General features: G+C 46.9%; 1 protein-coding gene across 1 annotated transcript in view; it reads left to right on the top strand.

Annotated features, from left to right (window-relative positions):
* Window positions 1-27,963, top strand: part of trappc9 (trafficking protein particle complex subunit 9) — a 307,504-nt gene that overhangs the window by 184,974 nt on the left and 94,567 nt on the right. Inside the window, exons 22-23 of the mRNA XM_064345606.1 lie at window positions 5,012-5,122; window positions 25,861-26,014. Coding sequence (XP_064201676.1) covers window positions 5,012-5,122; window positions 25,861-26,014 — 265 coding nt within the window. The remainder of the gene's footprint in view (window positions 1-5,011; window positions 5,123-25,860; window positions 26,015-27,963) is intronic.

The following is a 27,963-nucleotide window of genomic DNA, read 5'->3' as shown; positions in this document are numbered from 1 at the left end:
GCTTCCAAGTCCGGGTTCAAGAGCTTATAAGAGAGTGCACGTGAACCACCTTAATGAAACTCAAGTGCCTCAGCCCTTCGGATGCAAGTTTGCATTCCTTTCATTTCTGCGATAAGAGAGTCTGCTTTCACTACTTTTGGTTTGGTAAGCTTTGTGTGGACGTGAGAAATGCGTGCGTCTCTGAGCTTGAAGCGTTTCGCCCGCGTGTTTGACCCGGGTTCGAGTGCGGGGAGCAGCCTGCTGTTCGGAGCGTTCCTTAGGCCCATCAGTCAGCCCTGCTCCCTTAGCCGGGGCGGGTCGCCATCGCTTTTCCCGCCGCTGTCCTCCCACGGCAACCGCGGCGAGAGAAAACGGGCGTAAATCAGGGAGACGGATTACCGGCGAACCTGGCGTGCAGCGCGCTACCGAGACTCCCGCTACACCCCCCAACCCCCCCGCCCCCATACCCCCCCACCTCCACCCCCGCACCTGCTGGGAGCTGCTGTTTCCATAGCGCCACCGCTGAGGACGTTCATCTCTCCTGTAAAAAAACCGCCCGGTCTGTGACAGGCAGTCAGTCAGAACCCCCCCTTCCATTGTCACGCACCAGGTTAATAAGAGCGATCCGCCGAAATTGCGTCCGCGCATTAATGAAGTGGTCTGCGCTGATTGGTTGGATCCCGTGCTGCCTAGCTTGCAACCCCCTTTGTCCTTGGCCAACAGGTGTAAAAACAACGGCGCTGTTTTTTTTTTTTTTGTTTGCTCGTTTCTTTGTCTTTTCTGTTCAGTTAAGCAGCTCGAATGGTAATATTATGTAGAAAGAAAGGGCGGCACTGAAATGCTTTAATTAAACTGATGAGTCAATAAGGGAAGGACAAAGCGCGTCTGTAGGCGAGACCATATTGGCTTCGGGGCCCTTTGAACTGCATTGAGCGTTTCCTTTAGCATCTGACGGAGTTAGCGTACAGTCCTTCCCCGCTGCTGTTGTTGTCATTGTAGTAGTGTCGGTATTATTCTTATTGTTATTTAATTGATATTTTGCTATGACTGTCGTAAGCACCATAGATGATTGTTTTGTATGGCGTTGTATTGGCTTTTCATTTTCTTAACAGCCAATTTGGTGGCATTATCACTGTGCAGAGCAAAGTCCACGGTGGACCACACGAGACCGGTCCTCGTAAAAGTTATTAAAAGAAATATCTCAGACGGTGTCCCGCAGCCGTTAAAACTCATGTTTGTTTGACCTAGTAGAATAAAAAAATCTAACCTTTATTTGTAGCTTCGTCTTTATGTCTGAACCTGTGTAGGATGAAAACATATATAGTCTAGCTGTGGGAAAGTTCCAAAGCAAAGCAGGGTGATTTTGTTCACGGCTTAGCATCCTCCATAGCAGCTAGAATGCTGCAGCTTATACCCGGTATAAGCGTGTTAAAGGTGAAAGTGCAGTGTGTACATTATGCATGTGATAGAATACAGAACATCAAGTGGTAGATGGTCATTTTAATAAACAGCAATGCATGAACAGTTGGTCATTCAAAATGTATTTATTTGGCGTATTGTTCAAAGAACTTGCGCAGCCCCCACAAAAGCAAGCCCAGGACGTGCTGAACTGATCAACAGATTGTAGTCATTTATAATGTCGAGAACATTTTTTTTTTTTTTTTTTTTCTTTTGGGGCCCTTTCATGTTTGCATTCAACTCAGTTTACAATTAGAGGCAGCAATAAACCCGCATTATCCCCGTACCCCTGGAGCCTGTTGTTCTTTGGATTGTGGCGCAGACAATGCGCAGCTCAAACAGAGCGGGGATAAACAGCCTGGATGACTCTCCCGCTCTGCGACCATCGAAGCGGACGCTGAATTCAGACGCCGCGCCCGAACGAAACGTATCGAGTGTCCCGCGAACGAGCGTGGGGGGTGGGGGGACTCGTCGATCCGGGGGGGGCGGGGAACTCGTTTCTCCGTTCCGGCAGAACGCAAACAAGCGGTGATCTTTCACACGCGGTATTGACCAAAGCGCACAGCAAACCGACCTGGCAGCGGAGAACCGCTTCACCCGCGGTCCTGTGGGTGTTCAATTAGGAGCTGGTTAGCTCTGTCTGTGAGGGATGGCCAATGCTGCAGGGAGGCTGTTACTGAGCTGTGTGTAAGACTGAATAAATTGTAACTGTATATTCAGTGAAGTAAAAAAGAAGGAATTTAATATTTTATTTTTGATTATAATATACATTTTTTAAGAAGTTTATATTGCAAATGTTGCTTCCAAGTCCTGTTCCTTGGAAAACTGTAGAACTGTTGAAAATGTTCAAATATCACGTTCGTTTAGTTCAAATGTAATTTTGTTTAAATTTTGTTCAGACATGACAGACAGAAGACCAGGAAGGCAGTGATGCATAAGACCATCGCAGTCATCTCCTTCATTTAATTTTATTTATTTATATATTTTTTGTCTGATGGACATCTCTTGACAGACACTTTCCCATCATCTTAATCCTCACCTCTGCGGGTGCTGGATGACCTGTTATTACCCCGCCTCCCTCCGTCCCTGCGCTGGCGGTCTCTATCTGTCCCTGGCCAGACTCTCATTCTGCTCACACCGCTGCTGAAACCTTGAAGGGTCACTCTGTGCTCTACGCGCTCCTGCCTGTGCTCTGAATCTCTGCCACCCCTTCCTCCCGCTCCGCTCTAACAGTGCAGTGCACCCAGATTCAGGCCACCGGCCATTCCCACTGTGTTGTGTGGGTCTCTCACTGAAGATGCCTGCTAATGCCTGATATGATGATAATGATGATGGTGATGGTGATGATGATGGTGGTGGAGATGCTACTACTACTATGATGCATGTAGTAATAATAACCATAGTAGAAACAACAAAAGTTTATTTCTCTGACCAGAACAGAGGATAAATCCTGGGTACATTTCTTTCAAGTTTTTTTTTTTTTGATTAAGAGTAATATTTCGTTGGCAGCTTTACCTATCAGGATGTGCCAGTTCATAATTGAACTTAACTCCTGGAGTGAGTCATTCTCTTACTGTGCCAGCGCAGATATAAAAATCCAAGGTTCTACCTTCGTTTGCAGATTGTAATCTCTGCTCGTCTTTAATGTTTGGTATCGGTACTCGTTATAGTCTGAGTCATAGTTCCTGACGCGTTGACGTGTAGGACGGAACTGACTGTTGCGTACGCATGCAGGATTTCTTGGGAAGTAGCGTGCCGATTAACCCCGGTGCGGTCGCATGGCATCGAGCAGGCGAGGCAGGCAGTGTTGCAGTGCTGCGGCACTTTCTGCATGTAGCTTGCTCAAGAGGGTGCAGGGTTGGGCCCCACAGCTGTGTGGATATAAGAACGTAGCTTATTACAAGACGAGGCCAATCCACCTAACTCGTTACGGTTCATTTGTTTAGCAGAGTGACTTTCAGTGCAAGGGAATAGAACTGCATCTGCTAGAATATGAGTAGCGCTGGCAGACCTGACCAACTGCATTTTTTGTACTTTTGGACCAAAGAGTATATATATACAATATTGCTAAGGCGCTAAGTGCAGTTGACTATGCTAGCATAGGGCTGAAATACAGATCGTACGTGTAGAGAACACCGAAACTAAGCCATAAACACCTTCAAAGAATTCAATAATAGCTCAAATCTTGGCTTGTCATTTTCCGTACTGTCTAAACAGTATTCAACCTGAAGGATTCTGATTTGGGTCCTACGGGTAGTTAAATTGACCTTTGCCGGCTAACTGTCTGTGCACGTGTGCAGTTAAAGTGCAGTGTTACCATGTTCAAAGGAACGGGCGCAGATGCAGTCATGTTTATTATGGCGATGGCGCTAACTGCTAATTAGCGCAGCTGCAGTTCGTGTGAGGGCTGATTTTGGGCCTTTGGTTCGTCCCGTACCTTTGATGTTGGCGCATTGTGAGAGTTTCAACAGACTTTACTCACTCTTTGCGCCGTACTGGAAAAGTTCACGATCAATGGCCCGCCACAGCTCACGAATAAACCCACCAATTACCAGCTATCGGCGGGGAAGGAGTGCCGCCTACGTTCACCCTTGATCGAGCTGAACTTCTCGAGCCGGCCCGAATTTGCATCGTCACAATTGAACGCGCGGTGCTTTCGCGCTCGAAGGAGAGCGTCCGTGGCGGGGTGCAGGGGGGGGCCGGTGACCTTCTGTTTTTATTAAAAATATCTATATTATTTAAATGTATTGTTGTTTATTTCCCCTAAATCGCAAATTCGTCCACTCCAGAATCTCCATGTGAAAAATGAAACGCGCTCGCTCAAAGGTCACCTCCCACGTCACGTTATCGTTATATTGTCGTGTTACGGTGTTTTTACAGGAGCTGATGAGCATGGTGCCCTCCTCAGCGTCCCCCCTTGTGCATTTAATCACGCGCTTATCCGTACCAGTGCAGAAAAACAGCAGAAAGGTCCCTGGCATACGGCTGCAGATCATGATCCATGATGATTCACTTTCTTGGGCACGCAGTGCCACAGAAGTGTCCTCGACCAATGAGAGCGATGTTCGGTTGATCCATGATGATTCACTTTCTTAGGCACGCAGTGCCACAGAAGTGGCCTCGACCAATGAGAGCGATCCAGGCTGGATTTTCTTTTTCTTCCATGCACCGAGGTATTTTTTTGATTGACAGCTGGCAGTGCTGGGAGACCTCATCAGTTTTGACCAGCTTTCCAGTGGCTGCAGCTCTGCTTCCTTGGAGGAAGTTGGAGGCCATGCCCCAGGTTTTTGGAGCCGACTGTTTGGTGTCCACCTGGATTAGAATTTCTTCAGTCTCCCCAGACACCCAATATCTGCCCAATGTAATGTGTGTGTGTGTCTGTATCTGCCTGTCTCTATAATGTGTGTGTGTGCGGGTGTGTGTGTGTGCGCGCATGCGTGCACATGTGTGTATGTGTGTGTGCGTGTGTGTGTGTGTTGTGTGTGTGTGCGTGTGTGTGTGTCTGTGTGTCTGTGTGTGTGAGCATTGGCCTGGCTGGCTGGCTGTGCATCATGCCCCTCCTCTCTCTCCTCAGTACCCGCCAGTGCCACCTGCTGCTGGACGTGTTCAACTCCACTGAGCACGAGCTTACTGTCAGCGCCAAGAACAACCAGGACCTAGTGCTGCACGCCAGCGAGTGCCAGAGGTAAGCTGTGCCAGAAGTGCATATGCTCTCTGTCTCTTTCTCACTCACACAGTACACACACACACGCGCTCACACGCACACACAAACACACACACTCACACGCGTACACACTCACACACACAGCTGCAGCACACCAGCCTACACACACACATACACACATCATCCACACACACGCGCTCACACGCACACACACACCAACACACACGCTACCTCACACACACACACACACACATAACCACACACACATACACACACACTCACACACACATACACACACACTCACACACACGCTCACACTCACTCACACATACACACATATGCTCATGTGCTCTCTCATACACACACACACACATACACACACTCACATCATGAATGAAAACTGCGTACACACAAGCACTCCACTTCATTGAACACACACCGTTTACTGCCTAAGATATGTAACTTCTGTAGATATTTATTTTTCTTTAGCTGCTGGTTGCTTTTATTCAGAGGAAGCATCTCCAAAAAAATATAGCAAAAGAAATATAAGTTTGTGTGTCCTATGTCAAAAAGTATCCATTGGCAAGAAATCTCTCGCTCTCTCTCTCTCTCTCTGCTTCTGCAGTCACACATTTTTTGTGCCTTGTTTCCTTCTCTCTCTCCCTCTCTCTCTCTCTGCTTCTGCTGTCACGCCTTTTCTGTGCCTGGCTTCCTTCTAACGAGACAGTAATTGCCGGTATGGATTTATCTGGAAGATTCCATACCCTAAACCATGTTAGAACATTTGTCAATTCCTCCTACACCGCATCTATTGGCTGCCCCCCCCCCCACTTTCGTCTACAGCACCTGCTTCAGTTTGAAGCCGCGCTGCTCACCGCGGTGCTCGACTGTTTGTTCCCCCCCCCCGAGCCGAATGGCCTGCGCTTTGTCTTCATCAGCGATAATCTGCCATTATGAACCTCCGTAAAGCTTGAGACGCAAGGCGTGAGACACCACCCTCGGAAGAGCGGGATGTGAGGACCGGTATTTAAATAGCAGCGAAAAAATCGCTTTCTTCGGCTCTCGCGGTCGTCCGGTTGCCGCTTTCTTTCATTCGCGTTGTCGAAAAAGGGCCCTGTTTTTCACGACGAAGATTCAACCACTCCCCCGCCCCCCCACCCCCCCCCATCTAGTTCTCTGAGGTCTCACCTGCCACTGAAGATAGGAGGACCCTTTGTTCTAATTAAAATGGGGTTTGCTATCTGTGCTGTGTATCAGACAGAGATACCACGCCCGCACGCCTCAGATAGAGAGGCCCTTTTCAGGATGAATGTCTGCAGTTATTCCTGACGAAGCGCCGGCACTCCACCTCATACCGTCTGAGAAGGTCGGTTCTTCAGATGCATTTATAGCGGGTTTAATTGCGTGTCTTTGGCTAGGCGGACTCACTCACTCACCCGCCCGTGACGGGGCTCGCTGACGTGTTTGGATCCCGCTGAGAGAGAGAGCAGAGGACCCTGCCCAACGCTGCATTGTAGAGGTTGTGCAGGTTCTTTAGTATTCGCTGTGTATTTTGGGGTGCGCGGCGGGGGGCTATTTTTTTCGTTTTTCCAGCGTAGCGGGGGGTTTTGGGTACGGCTTGCAGGGCTGGACGGGGCGGCAGGACGGGGGGGGCGGAAATCGCAGAGACCGCTTTTGTGTTTGGCAGACGGCCGCGCTCGGGAGTTCTTTTTTTCGGGAGCGGAAAGTCGTTTTAATTAAAAATGTGTATCCGAGCCACTGCACAGTCAGGTCAGCGTTTCATTTTTAAACACCGCCGTCGCGGCGACGGCCTACACAGAGCCTTCTAAAAAGCAGCCTGCGTTTCGTACCGGGCAGAACAGGTGAACACAACGCTGCTGTTCGCACCCGTTTCCTTACGAACGTAAACATGAACGCAGCAGTGCGTTATGGAGCGTCGGTCTTCTTCTGTGTGCTGATTTTCCGGTTTTAATTTTCCACTCGGCCATTTTGTTAGTGATCACGGACATTTTTATGAAACGGAGAAACATCATGCGCTGTTAATACGTGCAGTTTCAGAAATGAACTCTTAAATGGTCCTTTTCCTTGCAATCCCGGTTCTACACTGCTGTGATTGGGGGTGGAGGGGGGCCTCTTTTGTTTTGGTGAAACAGGTGCTGTCCAATGAGTTTTGAGGCATTTGGCTGGATCTGAGCAGATAAGGTGTTCCTGTACACTTCAGAATTCATCCTGCTGCTGGATTTATCATTTTCTACTCACAAAATGATAAATGATAGCATGAAACTATAGAACACAATTTCACATCACTGGTAAATAATAACAAAAATTGTCAATTCCAAGTATTTTTGTGTCAGTTTTCCGCCAGTTTTGTCACAGTGACACCAAAGCAGCAGGTTGCTTGTTGCCCAAAGTATAATAAAGTAAAAACATTTCTTTCAAATGCCACCCTCTACTCTCAAAAGGATAACCAGAACCACTTTAGAGGCGAATAATAGCAAAATAATATGCTCAAAGACACTAAAGCATGGCTGAGTGTATGCAAGATGCTCATCTTGCGTTATGGGGTGGAAGTGCTCCCCCTGCCCCTACCATCCCTGTTTCCTATTTTGGCAAAGCATTTCTTAGGCCTTTATCAGTTCTAAATATCACATCAGTGCGGATTGGAACAAACCGTTGGAAATTTAAAACAGTCCTACTAGGACAAGAATGGTTTAGAAGAGAAGCTATCAATTGTATTTGAGTATGCCGTCCATTTCCTTTGTTATACAGGTCGCCCTTTAACTGAATGTCACCTTCGTAGGGTGTTCATAAAGGGAGCGTAAGGGTTTAATTGGCATGTTATTATTGTGCGACGCAGCGCGTAACAAAGGGATGTAAAATGGATACAGGCTTTGTGCTGACAGCTATAAAACGCACCTTTTGTTCAGAATGGCGGTAACCCCAACTCTCACAAAGCTGATACATCCATGCTTTACGAGGGATTTTGAAAATGAAACGGAGACAGAAAGAAACGAGAGAGGATTCGCCAGCGTGTTAGCCCTGGCCGCCCCGCAGCGAGCCATTATGCGCCGTTATTCCTCTCTGATGATGTCACCTCCGCAAGCGCGGGTAATGCGTTTAAGTGGATGCACTTTCGTGGGGAAACGACTGCAAAACGCCACGGGCGAAGTGAGACATTGCGAAATGCTGTGCTGATTGGGTTTTTAATACTCCCGTGGAAAAAAAAAAAATGCTTTAAATATAAATTGCTTTAAAACTGGAAAAACTGCTCAGCTGAAAGATGTATTGGATAGTGGTCTTAGTTAATGAATTCAGCGCGCAACTCAAGGCACCACATGCTAAATAACTTAATTCAGATACAGAAAAAATGTAGTTATGGAAATCCATTAGCAAAATTAAATCACACTTTGTAAAACGGAGAACTTTTCAATGGATGAAGTTCAGTTGAGTGAAATGTTCACTGCAGTTCAGTGCAACTTTTTTGCACGTTCTCCCCGCATCCAGGTTTCCTCCAGGTGCTCTGGTTTCCTCCCACAGTCCAAAGGCATGCAGGTTAGGTTAATTGGAGAGTCTAAATTGCCCTTGGTATGAGTGAATGGTTTGCGTGTGCCCTTCGATGGATTGGCGACCTGTGCCGGGTTTATTCCTGCCCCTCCAGCATCCCCTGTGACCCTGACCAGGTGGGGTTAAGGGGTATATCTTTGTGGGAACGTTCATGTCCAGCTAGAAGAACAAACATAACAAATGAGAATTCAAGTTTTCTTATTAATGGGAACTCCCATTACATTTTATCTGTGAAAGTAAAATAAATAAGAAATTCCTACGTGTGATTGCTTACTTGAGGGAAGTAACATTATGGGTTTGGGGTTGTAAAATGGCGCCTTTGTACAACGTGGTATTGAAAGTGAGCTTATAGGCACAGTGTGTTTGAGAGGGATATTTCTCACGTCTATGGTGCTATACTTAATGTACACTGTAGTGCAGTCAGTCTTATTGGAAATATGATTTAAACATTAGATAAACTACCATACAATCTAATACTTGTTTTAGAATGATTTTGAATTTGAAAATAAATTTCATATGGAAATAATTAACACAAAGGTCACATCCATAATAATACAAAAGTATTCATTTTAATCACAAAAAATAATGTTTTACGTGAAATGTTTGCTAATTTTTGGGGCGATGTTGTCATAACATAATAATGGCATAATGTATCTAAACCAAAATCTGTATTTGACGAGCCCACGACGATTATAGTCAACCTGTGAAATGGCATTGGGATTTTGAAATGGCAGATATCAAGGTTAAAAAAAGTGCTGTTTTACATTGGAGAGCTGACCAACGCAAACAGCTGCGCTTAGTGTAATATATATATATATATATATATACTTCTGTCAGTTGATCAGCTGATGTACTTACAGTAATGTTCTTTGTCATCTGTCTCATGTCATTTCATAAGCCTCTGTGCTTCTGAACAACCTGTGCAGCAAAAAAAAAAGCCTTTTCTGAAATGGCTAAATGGATAATGAGGTGGCCAGTTTGCACAGGCGACCCAGGGCACTGTGGAATCAGGAGGTTCTGTTTCCAGCCAATCCAATGGCATTAGTTATCACTCAGTCCTTTGAGAAAACGAATAACACTGGCCAGCACTCACTCTGATGGCGCACACAATTTAATTTGAAAACAGAAAGTAAACAGAAAAGGGGCGAAACAGCAGATAATGACGGCCGCTCGCAGGGATATTGGAAAAAGCGGAGCGTCTTGGGAGCCGTTGGTCATCCTCTCCCTCCGTAATTGCCGCTCGCCCCAGACCATCAATCGTACCGCCAAAGACGTGAGCGCCGGCGCGCGCGCACGATGCCAGTGGAAATTTCCGGCGCCTGTTTTCTGTCCGCCTGGCGCGTGCGAAACGAGCACGGGCACCTTGGCTCGGGCAAAGGGCAGCGGCATGGAGAGAACGGTTCACTGGTAGGAACTGCTTACGCAATAGAATGCCCACTGTTAGTGTGGGACCAAGTGTTATCTGTTAGAGTTGAAATTACGCTGTTAGAGTTGAATTAACACTGGACGTTTTACTGTGTAATGGCCAGAGGAGGTGAAAAACGGTCTCCTGCTTGATTGTCTGAAGTTGATTGACGATTATGCTGAACTGCTCTTACACAAGCAGCACTTCCACGGTTCTGGGATTTGGCTTCGTCTTTGCAGAATTTGCGCTACGGTAAGCCCGTACGATCAAGTCAGACCTTTAAGGTCTGTGCAAATCACTATTATGTGATTAGACCATTCTTAACTGAACATTCTAATGCTGATGTAATAATCGCTGCTGGTTATTGAAAACTGGAGTTCTTGGACAGACACTGACTTAGAATATTGAAAATCATTCCAAAAAACCTGACTCTTCGAAGGGTTAATAAAGAAGGCCAGTCATCCTGACCCAGCTTTTTACATTATTCCCATCTGTTAGCCTAGCACGCTCACATAAATATTTATACAAAGTCAAGTTGAATAAATTAGGCTTTAGATCGGTTTCTTGCACACGTCTACACGTGGAGAGATTTCAGAATGTGCCAGTTTGATTTCCAGGTGAATTTCGTCGGCCCGTCGATAATTATTGGGAAGCAGCGGAGCCTGCTCTAGCCTGCCTGATCTCCGGCTTACGCGGGGAATTAGGAGCCGCGCGGAGAGGCTTCGGCGCGAGCGCATTGCGCGCGTCTCTTTTCGCGTCCCGCTTTTTACGATGGCAGATGGTCCTGTCGCTTCCCGTTCCTCTGTCGTTTTCTGATGAATGAGGTGTCAGGTGCGGGACGCGTGTCCTCAGGGACTTCAGGAAGAGGGCCTTTGAGGCGAGGAGGCCCCCGCCCCGCGCGCCCGGCGACACGTGAAGCGCGTCGCACGCCGCATCGGCGCCGCGGAAGCCCGCCCGTGTTCCTTAGGCTGTCGGCAACACAGGAGATGTCCTTTTCACATCGGTAGGCAGAGGGGAAATTCCTGTCGAATCTGAAAGGGGAAGACATTGAAGCAAGCTTTTTTTCTCAAGCCGGGCTCCTGTCTTTGAACGGGCCGGAGCTCTGAACTTTGGGCCCGTTGTTTCGTTCGCAAGAGGTCATTTTTTCCCTCCCGCTGTGCAGATGCCCACTCTGAGGGCGAAGAGCGACGGTTGTGTCCTTGCAGCCATTTTACTGTGGCCTGCGTACGTGCACAAGGATCTACTGGCCTGGTTCGGTCTCTCTGTGTCTTTTTGAGTCATGTCTATTACACTTAATGTTTCTTTTCTCCTGCTTCCCTCCCGCAATGAGCAAAGGACAGAAACAGCTTCTCTGATGAAGAAAGACCTGCCAGTTACAGGTAGCCTGAAAAGGCTTCAGGTCAGGCCCTTCTCAGCAGTTCTCTCCTCCTCTCCTCCATATTATTTAATTGTGTATTTATTAACTTATTTATTCATTACTGAAATTTTTTAAAAGTTTATATCGTAAAAACGTGACATTGTAAACATTAGAAGGCCTCTAGAAATCAATTTCATGATTGAGATCTAAGTATCATGTCACATATTATGTACTGTAAATGTCCACACCAAAAACACAGTGCAGGCCAGTTATGAAATTTACGCTCCGTCGCCACAGAAAATACATTTTCCCGAAAAAAAGCACAAGAGCGCAGGGTGTTTATTTTCCCGTTTGCTGTGCTACTGGAATTCCCCTGACGCCCTCCCAGGCGCTGGGCGCACGGTCACGCGGGCATGTAAGACACGGCGCCAGGACGCCGACAGCCGCGTGTAGCGCGTCGGTAGCGTACGTTTACTGCGAAGGGCGCGTAACCTGTTTGCGTTCGCCGCCGCTCGTCTTATCTTATTCCCACTCGTCAGCGTGGCTGCGCCCTTTGCATATAAATGAAGTTTAAATGAAGCGAGATAGGCCTTTGTCAAAATATCGGCCTGTCTGTTTATGCGGTTGAATTGAATGCGGTAATTTCACAGCCAAATAGTCGATAATAAACACGGTAATCCTCCAATATACTCTTGGAAGGCTCTTGTAATTTCCTATATGTAAATCATGTGCTAGTATGTACAGTGCAGACCGTGTACGAATTGATTCTATATCTATGGTAATTATTCTCCACAGGCACTTTTTAATTTAAATTAATCAGTGAGCTAATGTTATATGTTTGCCTATATATAACGAGAGAGTAATCTTACAATTAGATGGTGCTATAAATGATATTCAGACAGTGCATGTCTGGCAGTGCACAGCTGAGTCACATGCCTTTATCCCCCTGATGGTTTTTCTGTGAGATCACACAAACCATTCACCACATCTGCTGTGCTTATTTCATGAATGGCCCAGAGACCTCTCTCTCTCTCTTGCTCTCTCTCTCTCTCTCTCGCATTCTCTCTTTCTCTCTCTCATTCTCTCTTGCTCTCTCACTCTCATTCTCTCTTGCTCTCTCACTCTCACTCTCTCTCATTCTCTCTTGCTCTCTCACTCTCATTCTCTCTTGCTCTCTCACTCTCACTCTCTCTCATCCTCTCTTTCTCTCTCACTCTCATTCTGTCTTGCTCTCACACTCTCATTTTCTCTCACTCTCTCTCTCATTCTCTCTCTCGCTCTTGCCCGCTCCCCCCACCCCCCCCCTCTCTCTCCCCCCCTCTCCCTCTAAAGTCTTCAAGCTTAGAACATGGCATGTACTTTTCAGTATTTTTTTTTTCTAGCCCTGTTATTCGTTTCAGGGAAACTTTTCCTTTTCTGTGAGTCCATCCACTTCTTGGCCACTAGCTTGAACTTGTTCCACTCACTGAACAGGTCAGGATGAAAGAGGCTCCTGGTCTCTGTGTTGCAGTGCATCATATCTACGGGATGAAATCGAAAATCCAGGCCCTCATTTATAAAATCTTCTTGGAATAAATGTGAGCACAGGATAATTTCCTAAAATGTTCCCATATGGAAGATTTTTTAAATGTCTATACGCGCAGTTAAATGTTCATACGCATGACCTGTTTATAAATGATAAATTGTCCTTAAACTTGTGCGCATGTAAACGAGCTGACCAGCTCACCCAGTGAACGCCCTCAAATATCCTTATCTGGTCAGGTGTTCTGCTATATACAGTACTCTCTGCAAAATCACTGTCATGTGATATAGAATTGATATATAGCCATTTTACACATTTCTTTTTCTTTATGTCTTGATAGTTTATAGAAAATGTTTTATGAAGGAGGCCCCAGAATATCTTTGGCTGTGGGTTGCCATGTTCAGCAAAACCCCCTATTCCTGATGAGGCCTACAGTGTGGAATAACATCGTGAGCTAAGCGAGGGAAGTGGAGCAGCCCAGTAGGATGAACCGTAGCATTTCTCTGGGGGGGGGGGGTGTGCGCGCGCCAGAGATGGCCTCTCATTACCCGCGGTCAACACGCGCAAACACGTTACCATAGTGACCACTTCTCCACAGTCCGCACCTTGCATTAATAAAGAAGAAGAGCTCTTTTACCCCCCCACCCCCACCCCCCCAAACCCCACCCATCTGAAAGCACAAGCACCACCTTCCCCCCACCCCGAGTCTCATCAAGGTTGCGTGTGAAACGCTCTCTGCGGATATTTTCTTCATTTCCCTTGCGCTTTGTATCACAAAATGAATGCATGCGTCTCACCAGAGACGCAAGGGTCAGAGCTGAGAGAGACTACCGTCACATGTCGCTTGGGTGAGGTGATTTCTGAGAAAGGGGTCAGTCATAACATCAGTGGGGAAAAAATAATTTCTTAGATCACTGCAGTCGAAATGATTTCCTCTTGCCTGCACACAGTACCCTTTTCTCGTAAAAGGCTTGTGAAGTCGCTGCTTTCATGATTGTTACATTATTTATTGTTTCATTGGACTCGCTTTTCTGGAGCTACTTGCGATAGACCTACAAGGACGTTTTACTGGAAGGTTAAATAAGGGTTCCTCAAGGAGCCGGCTACTTGAGTCCCAGGCTTAGAACCGGCAAGCGTCTTGTTTCAAAGCCCGCCAGTCTGCCCGAGGCACCACCTGTGACGTCCGAGGTCCTCAGCTGTAATTGGGGACGTCTTGCTGGAACGAGATTCTCTCTGATCACGTCCTGAGAGTAAACGGGCATCGGGTGCCTGGATGAGAAAATGTCCACTCACTCATAAATCTTTGAAGACTGGGTTGTGTGTATTTAAGCAGAACAGAAAGGTCACAACTTCCAAATAGTACTTATGTCCTACATCCTTGCTGGCAGAACAGGTGACCTTTTGATGGTGGAAATAGCTTTTCTTTTTTTTTTTTTTTTTTGCTTTGCTTTGCCGAAGGTTAAGTATGCCTCTTTCCTGTCAGTACACCAATTCATGTGTCCTTTAAAGACTTGCCAGACGTCATTCTTTGCCGCTCAAAAGATATTTTGTATTGCGTATGCAAATCTCACATTTGCTGCGTTGTGTCTGCGTCAGTCAAATGTTTGAATCAAAGAAAAATTACAGCACCTCGAATGGCAGAACTGTGCTTTTAAGACCTTTAACGGTTAAGCTTCCCCCCCCCCCCCCCCCCCCACCTCCACCCGTTTCCTTTTCTCTTCTCTCTCTCGCTGCAACGGCACACCTCGTATCCTCGCCAGCTCATGGCAGCGCGAGGCGGCGAAAACTGCTGGCTCTCGGTCGACCGCAGAGATGCGTTTGCGCCGGACCCCGGTGGAGAAAATCGTGCTGGCTGGCTGGCTGGCTGGGCTGGCTGGCTGGCTGGCTGGCTCCAGACGCTGCCGGCAACAGAGGGTTACGGGAGCCGTTGGACCGCGCGCTAAAAATAGCCGCAGCACAAAGCCTGCCGCCGCTGCGCAGCCAGCCAGAGATCTCAGCTGCCGATACCGGGCACGTGCGCTAAAAATAGCTCCCCCTCGCCCTCCGCCCCTCCCCTCCCTCTCTGCAAGCTCCTTTTCTCTTCTCTGCCTCTCCCCGAGGAATAACGCAATTACCGACTCTTAGAGCAGGAGAGAAAAGGCTTTGATAAAAAAATATTCGCCTCTCCCCTGTGTTTTCTGTCGCTCTCCCTGAAGGGCTCGCCCGCGACTTCGAAGCTTGCGTTATTCGAAAGGAAACGGCAAAGAAGGGTAGACGGTTATAAATAGGAAACGCGTTCGCCTGCTGTCAGCCCGCGCCCCAGGCGACGTGCTGCGCGTAATCGTATTATTTAATCCGCCAGCGAATAATTTGCATTTCGACGCAGGGGTGATCTATATATATATATATATATATATATATATTCCTAACATTCATATTTTAAGTGTGAGAACAGCACGCTCGATGCTGTTTTACCTCTGATTCACGCCTGCGGCTGAATGTGGTGCTGGCACCTTCCCAAAGCACAGGGCTATATTTAGACTGCATTTTAAAGACCCTATTCTCCAGTCTCTTAAACTGCTTGGTTTGGTTTGTTTGTTTGTTTTTTTTTCACTCCCTCGTGTGGTGCAGTAACAATGCTGTGTTTTGTCTTCTGGTGAGGTCAAGTCCCAGTGATTGTTAATTGCCAGTGGTTGCAAAACTTTGCAGCTGTGAAGCAGCAAACACTCTCAGGATGCAAGGATGTTCTAAAATAGCCTCAGACATCCATTTCATTTACTGTAGTCCTGACCAGGCAGCTGGCAGAGACAGCCATGTACAAAGAGACATAGACTATGAGCAGTTTTCAAAAGCAGCTGGAGAAAAAGAGAATAGAAGGTAGCATAGAAGGGATAGCACAGTGCACACTTCTCATAACAGGACGTGCACGGGTCACTGCAGATTCAGATACCTAGTCATAACACGTCTGGCCATTTCATCCAAACAAGTTCCCCTGAGGGCATTCTATTCAACATTTTCAATGGAAGCAATAATAAATAAATAAAAACATTTAGCTGCTTTTTTCTTTTTTTTGTAGTTGTTTTTGTCTTCCCCCCAGCATACATTGGCTAGTCTCAAAGTCACAGAACTGCAGGGGTTAGGAGAGAAGTGCAGTGCTCCACCCACAGCTGACCAGCGGGGGCGCTGTTGTCACACTTCTGTTGTTCAGCTTCTCTCCTGCCTGTCATCCAAGCTTGCACAGACACACATGCATACACACACACCACAGATTCACATTTTAAAGACGCTGTATAAGCGCGGAAGTTGACAATATCTGATCTCATTTGTCCAGTAAATTTTCCTTGCATGTCCAAAATTTTGAAACAGCAAAGTTTTCTGACATACCTGGCTGATTGGAGAGGAATTTATGTATTTTTCTGAATAAATCACTCGCTCCTGCTGGTAGTTGGTGGTTTGGTGGCAAATGTAAACTGCAAAACAAGGGGTTTTGAATGTCAGCGAGAAAGCGTTTATCCTTTCAGCGCAAACAGGTGCAGGTTGGGAACAGGCTGTTCTCTCCGTCAGGAGGAGTCACCGCAGACATCTGTCCGATTCCTATACCAATTATGATAATTTAGCTCCCCGTGTCTCTCAGCCTTTGCGCGTAATGAAATGGCTGATGCGAAACGCGGAGTTGATGTAATCAACAGGAACACAGCTGGAGACGGGCTGCTGTTTGCTTTGTTCCTGACGCGGTGCCCACCCGCTACTGTAGCTGCGCCGCGAGGCAGGCTTCGTGCGGCCGTGGGCGGGGCCTGTGAGCGAGGCCCTGCCCACGGCCTTCGTCAGCCTCAGCGCCGGCGAGTAGCAGCGCGTGCAAACCTCCATCGGTTTGTGCGTGCGTGTTTGCGCGTGCGTGCGCGTGTGGTTACGTGCGTATATCCAGCAGGACTGGGTTACAAAACTGTAAATTGCTGACTGCGGGCTCTCTCGCCCCCATCTCGCTCTCTCTCGCTCTCGCTTTCTCTCTCTCGCTCTGTGTCTCTCTCTCTCTCTCTCTCTCTCACCCCCATCTCTCTATCTCTCTCCCTATCTACCCCCCCCGCTCTCCCTCCCGTTTCACCTCCTCCCTCCTTCCGCAGAGCCTCTCCAGGCTCGGGGCGATCACACGTTTCCGCTGCTCTGGCGGCCCCGAGGGAACTGTACGCTTCGAGCGCGGGGCCTGGGGGTGGCGAACCACGGGGGGGGGGGGGCCCAAACCTCGTCTACAGACTCTCGCCCGCGTGCGAACAGGTGCTGCTGCTTATATTAAACATCTCGATGAGCGGACCCTGCGAGACCAGGCCCTCCACCAGCCTGCTCACTGGGGGGACGGGGGGGGTACGGGGGGCTGCGGTGTCCCCACCATGTGGTAATATTGGCTCCTCCATCTCGCCAATGACAGATGATTATTAGTCACGGATAAGTCAGCTGTCATCTATTAAGGCCTTTTTTCCCGGCACTGGGGGGTTATTTCTGCAGTGTGTGCCAGTGAAGCGCAGGAGAATATGTTTGTTGAAGGAATGATAGACAAATTGTGACTGGAAACAAGTGGTTTAATGGCAGGAGTGTTACACAGACAGAATAACAAACCTAGTGAAAGTACGATATACATTAACATGTAAATGGAGTGTGCCATATGGCACTGGTAGAGTGAATCTACTGCTTATGTCTGTCAGTTACCATGAGCAAAATATATTCAGCACATACGCTCACAAGCACACCTAAACGCAAATAATTGACAAAAGCCACTTATAACTCGCGGGTTGACATTTTTGTATTTGTTTTATTAAAACTTTTTCTGCATTTTTTTTTCTCCTGCCTAAGACAGCATGTAAAACTTCCTGCAGTTTGGCTCTCACATGCAGACTTGACATCGCCTGCCCCTTGACTTCGTCTGGGTGGTGGCATTGGCCGTGTGCTGTATCATGTGACTTTAGGAACTTCTGTGGCTTAAAATGCTCAAGCACACCGCGTGCACTGTGTCGTGTTTTAGCTCTTCGCTCTTCGTTCCTTGGTAGGGCCTTTTCCTGTGGAGTCGCTCTTGTCGTGTACATCCGCTGCCCTAAATACATTTGGACGCTGTGTCCCGGTACCAAATCCCCACCAGTTTGTTGATGGTCGAACGTATTCTTTTGTCGGTGTCAGCCGTTCGCACTGGCGGTCCTGTAATCATGAAGGGCGCAGTGTGCAGAACTCTTTGTTCTCCCCGTGCAGATACGTAATTGTTTAATTTCTGCCTGGCTTCGTGGTGGAGGTCTGTTAAATAATGAGTCCGCCTGGTTTTCCTTCCCCCTTTTTCGCTCCGGCGCGAGCCGAGCTGCGCATCTGGAGCCCTGAACAAGAGCAGCTTATGAAACGCAGGCCACCGCGTTTTCGTTAGCATGCGCAGCGGCGGCTTCCTTTTAAATATAGATTTTTTTCTATTTTTTTTTTTTTTTCGTGCATATCGCATCAAAGGTAAGAAGGCGGACCAAAGCCCGGGAGAATTAGCGCTCTGAATTTGCGCCTCATTTACAAAACAAAACGATACTTTACATCAAAGACGCTCGGCGCATCCTAATTAGCCAGGCAGCGTCCCTGCTGAGTTCCCCCCCTCGCCTCTTCTCCGTTCACCCTCCAGCGAGGGTTATCTGGGAAAAGGTGTGCGGCGGCAGGGCCTGCTTAATCTAAAAAGGGGCGCATCTGCGCGGAGCGTGTTCTGAATGGCAACCGCTCTGGCCCTCGTCAGTTCACACGGAGCGCTGGGATTGGGTGAAATCGGCCGACGGGTTCCGTCTGGCGCGCAAAGCGAGGGTGCGGCCGAGCGTGTAAGACCGGCGTCCCGGCTGCAGGAGGGGGTCCTCCCTCGGACGCGCGGGAGAAACCGTGCCCGCAAACCGCCGGTCCCGCGACAGCCAGCGAAACGACGGCGTCGGCGAACGCGGCCCTGGGACCGCGAGCCGGGACGCTGACGAAGCGCTGACACGCGGCTTCGCCTCGGCGGGAGGGATAACGTGGGTTTCTCAGGTGATGAGTTTGGCGTATCCCGGAGAAATCGTTATGGGTCATGGCTGTAATTGGATGGGAAAATCCCGCCGGGGATGGGGGGGTTGGTAAGCGAGCTTCGGTATTAGCAAGTCAGATCCGCGCGGGCCAAGCGCACGTGTGGAACAGCGGGCCTCAGGAGAGGCCTGCCTCTGCATAAATCTGCCCAACCCCCCAACAAACCCCCCCCCCCCCACTATACGGCGACTGCGTACCTCAGCGAAGCACACGCCTTTAAAGTTCACGCAGAGTTTCGAAATGAGCCCCTTCGCACCGGCACGTTCGGTAGAAACGTCCGCCGTTGCCTCTGACCAAAAAAAAAGGGAATTCTTTGTTTAGTTTTTTATTTTTGTCTTCATCTTATTATCCGTGGTGGAAGGCTGGCTCTTTTTTTTTTTACCTCAGGACGAGCTGTCGACGCACAGCAGCAGCGCTGTCTGTAACGGTGAGAGGTTTTTCAGCGCCGTGACAGCTGGGCTTCGGTAATTGCCGCCGGAGAACGCGTAGAACGGCACCGGGGCCGACGCACCTGTCACCGGCAGGGGTGAAAGGTCACGTCGGAGTAACTGCTTTGAATGATTTGTTTCTCTAAGGAGGGATCCCAAACTGTGGCCCGGGGATGACGGCTTTTAAATTCCCTGTCAGGTTCGGGTACTGGGGCTGAAAAATATGGCAGAAGATATTTTTTTGACTGACACTTGAGCTGTGGAAGAGATCGAAGCCCTGCCTTCTTATTGAAACTGGTGGCACATCCTTCATGCAAAGGGCTCAGTATATCAGAAAATATATTGCTGTGCCTTAAATTGGTTTTTGGGGATTGTAATTGTTCATGAAGTGCTCTCCTACAAATCTACATTAATAGAAATCTGTATTGGCAATACCAAAGTCTCTATGGAGCAGGCAAAGTTGCGTGTAAGCAAAAACTGCTGGCACAGTTCATTTACTATGTAGATAGCAGTTAGAGTTAGAGTTAATGCCTAATTATGCTTGGTTAGCTTTGATTGGAAAGTCAGCACCTTTAATTTGCCAAACTGCTGTTGGATCCAGTGCCATCTGCAGCATTATCCACCATCGCCTTTTGCAGAATGTTCCGGAGTTTGCCAGGCTGGGGAGAAAATCCCTGCCCCGCAAGGTTGTTCTGGTAGACCCGCAGGCACATCCGGATTATTCCGTAATGAGGGAGCGGCCTGCACCATTGGCCAATTATTAAATGTCGTTACTGTCATGGCTGTTGAAGCTGATTCGTTTAAGACTTATTAACCTACAGATTGATGAGGGTACTTCATATGAGCGGCCATTCCCTGCTGTATCAAAAGGGGTTTGCTCGAGTTTTAGGTACTGATTTATTGGCAATCAAGCCCCGTCATTTGATACCAATTCCAACTTTGCAGTTTGGTCTGGTTACGGTAACGACTATTAGAAATACAAATAGCCCAACCCCTCCGCAAATTTCAGTCAGATACCGGTCTGCAGTTCTCTCTCTCTTTCATCTGGGCTGTTATCAGACCGTATCAGCCGTAGCGCTTTCCCTGTTCAACTGAAGAATATGTGAGATATAAAAACTGTTCCTTTCAGCTTATGTGTGAGGACAAGGCTCTGACCCTGGTGTGCAGTCAGCACACGCAGCCAAGCTGGTGCTAATAGCGGCACAACAGCCGAGCATAATTGCTGTGAGAGGAGTCGTGATGATGTCTGCATTTCGTTAAGACAAGGGGTGCCGCTGCCTCCACATCATCCTTAATTTGTTAAATTTAGCATCCAGTTTCCTAATGGCCTTTCCTTGCTTTGGCTCTTCTCTGCTGTAGCTTTTTTTTTGAACATCTCCCATATTTCCATAGTTTTTCCACATGGTCATATAGAATACATAAAAATACATACAATGTGTGAAAATTAAAGAGAGGTGAGAGAGGTATGTGAAAAGAGGAAAATACAGTCCATGCCAATGATATCCATAAAACAGTCCAACTTCAAGTCCATATCAAGGCTTTGTGAAGGCGGTGATGTGTGAAACAGCACATTTCCTTTAAGGTAGATTATAAAAGACCTTTAGAAGTATTCACAGGAGGTAATACTTCTAAAACATTGATATTTCGCAGTGCATTTCATGACCAAGGTGCGTAGAAAGAGAAAAGGCAGTTTTATCGAGCTTAGAGTGCACCCTGGGTACATTTAAAAGAAAGCAACTAGTGGATCTAAGTGCAATAGTTGCTGATAAAGTACGATGAAAGACTGGAGATGTAAGTAGGTCGTTTACCCAACAATGCCTTAAGAATAAATAATAGGACCATCCTAGAGGTTCATATAAAGTGCAATGGTGGGTACATGAACTTGCACCTGTTACAAAGCCCAATGCAGTCTGATGAGTTCAGCCTTTTTTCTTTTTTTTAAAAGGGATGAGGCTGCATGCATGCAAATCATATCTCCAGACTCTTAACACAGAAGCAATGTACTCTGCAATAATGTCTGCAGCAATGAAAAAAAACAGGGCTCTATCTTATCTGGAACTGGAGATTTTTTACAATCTAAGCTCAACAGGGCTATATGTACATGTCAGGTTAAAATTGTGTTATGTGTTAATAGGCATCATGGAACAGGCTTCTTTTTCCTTTTGCAGCACGTACCCCTGGATTACTTCAGAGGTACGTGTAGAACCAGAGTCAGAGATAGAACCAGATTGAACCAGGTTTTTGCTATGATTCACTTTTGAAAGACCTGGAAAACTGGTTGGTGCAATTGAACCTGAGGAGGATTGTGACCAGTTTCCAGAGTTTTACAGGGTCATTTAAATTTTCTTTTATTACGTTGATTTTGCTTTTTTTTTTTATTCATGTAGTACATTTATTTCTGAATGTTCTATAGAATTTTCTTGCCAAAGGGTTGTGGGTTTTGGCTTTTGCCCAGGAAAGATGTCTTTGTGTAATCAAAGTGGGTATAGATTCATTGAACCAAGGATTGTCTTTTCCACGGACCCTAAATCTTTTGAAAGGAGCATGTGTATCACGTGTAGCCAGGAAAATAGATTTGAAATCAACATCAGCCATTTGAGAAACGATTCCCAAGTCACTATCATAAAGGTTGTGCAAGAAAGCCTGTTAGTTGAAATGTTTAAATTGCTTTTTATAGATTAAAGATAAAATGTGGTTTACTCTTGGGGATCTTTCCATTTCTCACGCAGACAATTGCACAATGATCACTAACACCATCGCGAAAGGTTCCAACTGCGGAGGATTCTCGGGGAATTGGTTAAAACGATAACCTGTCCCAGTCTCCCCGGTAGAACTGTCTCTGAATCAGTTCAGTAGTGAAAATGCTGTCCGGCTGTGGCAGCAAACGCCGGCTGAGTCCTGTGGTCTAAGCGTCAGCAGTTTCAGTCTTTGGCATGTCACTAGCCCATTACGTTACATTAATATTACATCACACCACATTTTGATTAGGAGCCCACAGCAGCAACACATAATTGGAGTGCCTATGCCTGCAGTACTGTGTGGCTGGCAGTCAAGGAGACCATCACTGGCTTGTGGGTAAGGGGATCAGAGGAGTGCTCATTCACTGCTACAGTTTTATTAGCATATTTTCTCTCATTTATGCTGATTTCTGGGGCATTTATGGGTTTGACAGCCTGACCTTTGCTATATCTAACACCATATCCTCGGAACCGCTGGCTACTTCATGCACTACATTCCGAGGGTCCTTCTTGATTGGCTACTTCATGCACTACTTTCTGAGGCACCTTCTTGCACCTTCTGTGACACTTTGCTTTAAGTATTGCGTATTGATTAGTACTGTCTGTTCTGACACTGATGACTTGGCATCGGCTCTTATCACTGCACAAACCATTATGCATGCACTTTTTAAAGTCGCCCTGTATAAAAGCTTAGGTACCTAAATATAGGTACCCAAGTACCTAAATATAAATGGAGTGCTCCTTGGGCGGGTGGAGATTGGTGACGTGAGAGCTGGGTCCAGTGGTGACATGGGCTGTTCCAAAAACAGGTGGATTAGTAAAAGATAATTCCTCACCACATATTGAAACGGACATTATTTTAGTGCAGGCAGAACATTTGGAAGACATATCTTAACAGGATAGCAGGATCGAGGGGAGAGAGAAGAGGAGCCGTGAGTAGATTGCCACCATCCTGTGACTTAAATCCTATCAAGAGCTTTTGGGATCAGACTGTGTCTGTGGTGTTTTTCTTACATGGAGGAAGGCAACATAGATGTCAAAACATCAGTCTGTTCTGTCTCTTCGCCCAGAGGGAGGCTACAGCTTTTGTGTACACTGTATTGCCCGTAAAAAAAAGGATGGAATAGAAAGTATGTTTTCGCAGGACAACTAATTACAGTTCCTTCCTAGGCTACTGTGGTTCCTGCTGGCACTATTTAATGGTGTTAAGTGAGTGGGAGTGAGAGATCCTGGAACCCCAAAGAGAGGCCACAACAGATATTTCGAGGTCCTCACAAGCCCCGTCACCATGCCTGTTGCAATCTCGCCTTGCCCTAAAGAGTATCAAGTTTATTTGAGGCAATGTAAACGCAGGAATTTGTATGAGAACGGGGGAAGTTGTGACAACCTTGAACTCATGTTGAAATGAATTGCGGAGTTCAATTGTTCCACATTAGAGATGAGTAGCTCTTGAACTCCAAGCACTGCCGGCAGTCGTTTGTGGCATACTATAAATGCTGCATGAATGTTCATTTGTCTCTGGGAAGTCTTATTATCCTCAGTGTGAAGTGTGTAGACAGCTCACTGTACTTACAATAGTGCAATAATAGCGTCAATGTTGGGTGAGAAGGCAGCAGTTTCTTCAAACACAAACTGCCCTCCATTGGGAAGTATGAAAAATTCCTTTTGTAAAAACTGTGGCTAAAATCTTTTTAATGCTTCTTTTAATCCCATTTAGAGCTTGCATCATGTGTGTATTCACTTGAAGGAATAAAATTGTAATTCATGAACTTTGAATATTGTACTTTGGGTATTACTGTTCTTACAGTATTTGTGTGCGTGAGAAATCTATTTAGATCGGTATAGCTGAGTTTATATAGTCAGATCAGTAAACCAATGGTAAAACAAGTCTAACTGTTCCCAAACTTTTGGTTCAGATCTGTGTGCTGATGCGTTGCTGAGCACCAGCCTATTGCAGCTTCGGTAAATCTCCTGTTGTGTAAAGAAGTTGCAGACTTCAGAAATTGAGTAAGCCTTCTGAGTAAATAAATTACAGTAGTTACGGGAGGCTTGCCAGAGCGTGAACTGCTGTGCGCTTGAGTGGTGAGCAGGATGGATGGTGTCGGGAAATGGAAGCTGCTCGTCATTAATCCTCTCTCTGATTGGCTGTCAGCGGCCTGACAATGATTCACTTCTAAACTGCGTCTTACGTGTAATTATCAAACCATTCCAGTGCGTTTTGATGGCTGAGCATCGCAGTTGTTTCGCGCTGGCCACTGGTGTCTATGGAGAGTCTGCGTGGGTGTACAGTGCAATATGCTTTGTTTATTTGTCAGTCTGTTTGTTTAAGGTCACCCTAGTCCTGTGGGTGGACCTCACTTATGAGACAAATTCCCCTCAGTGGCACTCAGGTGCTCAAGCACATACACATGCTGGAAGAAAATCTCTATTCTTGGAGCACAGTAAGAATGTATTACTGCATTTTGGATATATTATTATTATTTTTTAATCTGTGCCTTTATGTCACAAAGGTGTTCTGTAACCGTTAATGTAATGAAATAAAAAATGAAATTAATGTCATAAAATTTCAAAGAACATTTTGATGAACACAGGACGACGGAACAAGATTATAAAATGTTAATGTAAACAAATATATCAAGTCAACTCACGTTCCGTTCTCTTGAATGATTTACTGATTTACCTGCCTGTTATTGCCGACTGATGTGTACTGTAAATGATATGTATACGTCTGGGAATTCAAGCATGTTTACGTACTCGTGTTTAGTATACAGATGGCCTGCATCTTAATGGCAGATAACCGCTGTGTTTTCTTTGAGCATTCAGACGTATGGCAGAAGCATCTCCTAGTTTATTCTGGCATCTCGATTGGAGACTGGAGCAGAGTAATTCCTCACTGTAACCCTGAGAGGAAACGAACGCACACGCCACGTCGGTCTAATTCTTCCTTCCCATTTGTTGCGGAGGCGCTCCTCCTCTGCTCGCGTGGGCTGTTTGATTGGTCTCCGGGCGGGCGGGGCAGCGGACGCGACCGGCTGGATCCAGCCGCGAGGGGCGACGCCCCGGCGCCAAGCGTCTTTTTGAAAGCCGCGGCGGAAGATCGGGCCTGAGAGCGGTCTCTAACGGGAAGCGACAACTTCCTGTCTCTGCGGGTGTTGAGTGGTGTCTGGGGGCCCCTGACTCAGCGCTTCTGTCCGGTAGCCTCTTCCTCTGATTGCCTCCGAGCGCAGGGGCCGGGGCACACGCGCAATATGCTAATGGAAAAGAATCTGCCCACAAAGGCTAACTCCTTTCCTCAACACAAAGCCGCAGACAAGATGATGACGCCCAGCGTCTTTTTACAGAATGGACACGTTGGATGAATTCCACTTAAAGAGCGTCCTTATAGCCATGTCAGCATTTTCCAGCGTTTTTCCCATTTTAAAAGACCCGTCTCATAGGCCTGGGTAAAGTAATGCGGCAGATTGTTTGGTTGCAGGGTAATGTACGAAATAGTGTGACGCAAATGTTGAATTCAGAAAGTTTTTTTTTTTTTTTGTAATCTGTGATTAAATGTCAATATGTGTCTTATGGTTCACGTTCCAAGCTGTCTTTGCAGACTGATGAAAGAAAAGTCCTCATGTCGGTCACTGGTTGTACCACGGAGCTCACAAACAAACCGTGACCAGTCCTGTGTATTACTAACGCCCGCATGTCTGTGTTCCAGGATGGCCATCCAGGTGGACAAGTTTGACTTTGAGAATCTTCCGGAACCGGACGAGGAGAGGGTGCGCTTCACAAACCCGAAGCAGCTGGAGGAGGAGCGTCAGCAAGCGCAAGGCTACGAGATCAACAGCAAGCTGGGCATCTGCTGGCAAATCATATCCTTTCCTAGAGCCCCCCTTCTGCCACCACCCCCCACCCCCCACCCCCCTCCCGGCGTTCCTATTTACCAACCGCTCTGGGGCTTCGTGTCACCCCAACACGTTACATTAATCACACTCTTAAATTAGACAGCATCACTAAGGAGATGCTAGCTGTGAGACCCACGATTATCGATGGCCAGAAAAAGCTACTTTTTTACGGCCTGATTTCATTTACAGTTTGGCCTTTTGGTCTCATTTCAAAGCAGTATGGTACTGCCTTATTGAAACGTGCTTGAAATAAGCTGGTATAGATGGAAAAAGCACGGGGAAAAGACATTTTGAAAATTGGTTGGAAAAAACCAAATTGTAACTGTGTGCATCATTACCTTTATGCAAATTACACACTGCAGGCAAAGATGATTGGTTCAGGTTTGATTACTGTTATTTTGATCTGACTGCAGGTGCATTTAACAGATAGACTGGATACACAGTCGTTTACAAAAAATCAAAAGGCGCCTGATTTCTCTGTTACATGTAGACCGCTTTTGCAATAACCTTCAGAAGCTAAAGTCTGTTCCTGTATTCTGCATTTTCTGGGAGATGGCTTCCTCACTCCATAGCATGGTACAAAAGGAAGGCCCGGAGGAGCGATGGTTGAGTGTCCCGGTAATGACCTTAGGATCAGTGAAATTCACGATGATTGATGTTGTTTTCCTGCGGCTGGGGGCGTTGGGGTGGCACAGACGGCACCACCCCTTTTTCCTGCGCTGCCTCTAGTTCCCCTCTCCGACGTCACGCCCACTGCTATCGGGCTGAAAATCTATTCCGTAGTTTTCCATTCTTTAGGAGGTGCGCTCATCTTTTCACTTGAATTGCTTTCACTTTGATTCCGGTTTCCTTTTTCATTCCCGTTTTTGGAATACAGGAACAGAACTGTGGGCCTCTCCCATCCCTGGACAGTTCGCTCCTCTGTCGGCTTCACTCTGAAGCCTGAAGCCTGAGCTGCGTAGTGACTGTGCCAGGAGACTTTATTTACTCTGTGCCACAGTAACCGTGCCAGAGGACCCCATTTATCGCACAAGTGGACCACGGAGGTCCACTTAAATCCATTGATATGGTGGAGATAGGAGCTTGCTGTTCCTCGGGGATGCTGAGAGAGCTCCTCAGTAGCCTACCCGAGTGCACTCTCGTGTGCCTCGAAGACGTCATCTGCGACTCCTGGGAGCCCTAGCGTCCAATTTTAGAACATGACAACATGCATAGTGTAATAATAATGCAGAATGCTGAATCTTGATGGATGGAGCTCCTGCTGTAATTTAATTTTCAGTCTTTATGAAAAACAAGCTGGCTTTGGAGTGCGGTGCTTTTTGAGCCAAACAGTTGCCCTCCTATAAATCAATATGACTTTTCAAGGGTGCAATTTGTAGTTTCGGAATGCGGAAGCTCCTTTGATTTCAGAATGAACTGGCTATCCGGACTCGTTTTTTTGGCTGTAGAACAGCGATCCCGATAATACATTTTATATCTTGTTCAGGAGCCAACAAGGGGAAAAATGTCTGTGAGCAAGTACAGGTGTGCCTACAGTCTCTCAAGTGGTTAAGAGTCAGCAGTGGCGCGTGTGTTTGAATGACAAACGCAGGATCAGCTGTATGTACCTTGCGCATGCTACATGCTAACAGCATTGCTGAGCTACACTCCGGTGAAGGCCTCTATCTCCTTCCTCACTTTCACTACCCTTGTCAATAATTTGCTCATTGAAAACCCTGTTTTTTTCCACCACTCACCAAACCCTTAAGGCAGGTCTGTTTCTGCCAGAAACCACCTCACTTTGGATATTAGAATCACAAAAACAGGATCAGGTTACAGAACTGAACAACTCTTCCCAAATTCGTTTGCATTTTGCAGTTGTTGGGGGGGAAAAAATTGCACGCAACATTTACAAGTGACACTGGTCTGATGTTTCC

The sequence above is a fragment of the Anguilla rostrata genome, chromosome 8, assembly GCF_018555375.3.
Source record: "Anguilla rostrata isolate EN2019 chromosome 8, ASM1855537v3, whole genome shotgun sequence".
Taxonomy (NCBI): domain Eukaryota; kingdom Metazoa; phylum Chordata; class Actinopteri; order Anguilliformes; family Anguillidae; genus Anguilla; species Anguilla rostrata.
This window is presented reverse-complemented; position numbering and strand designations above follow the sequence as displayed.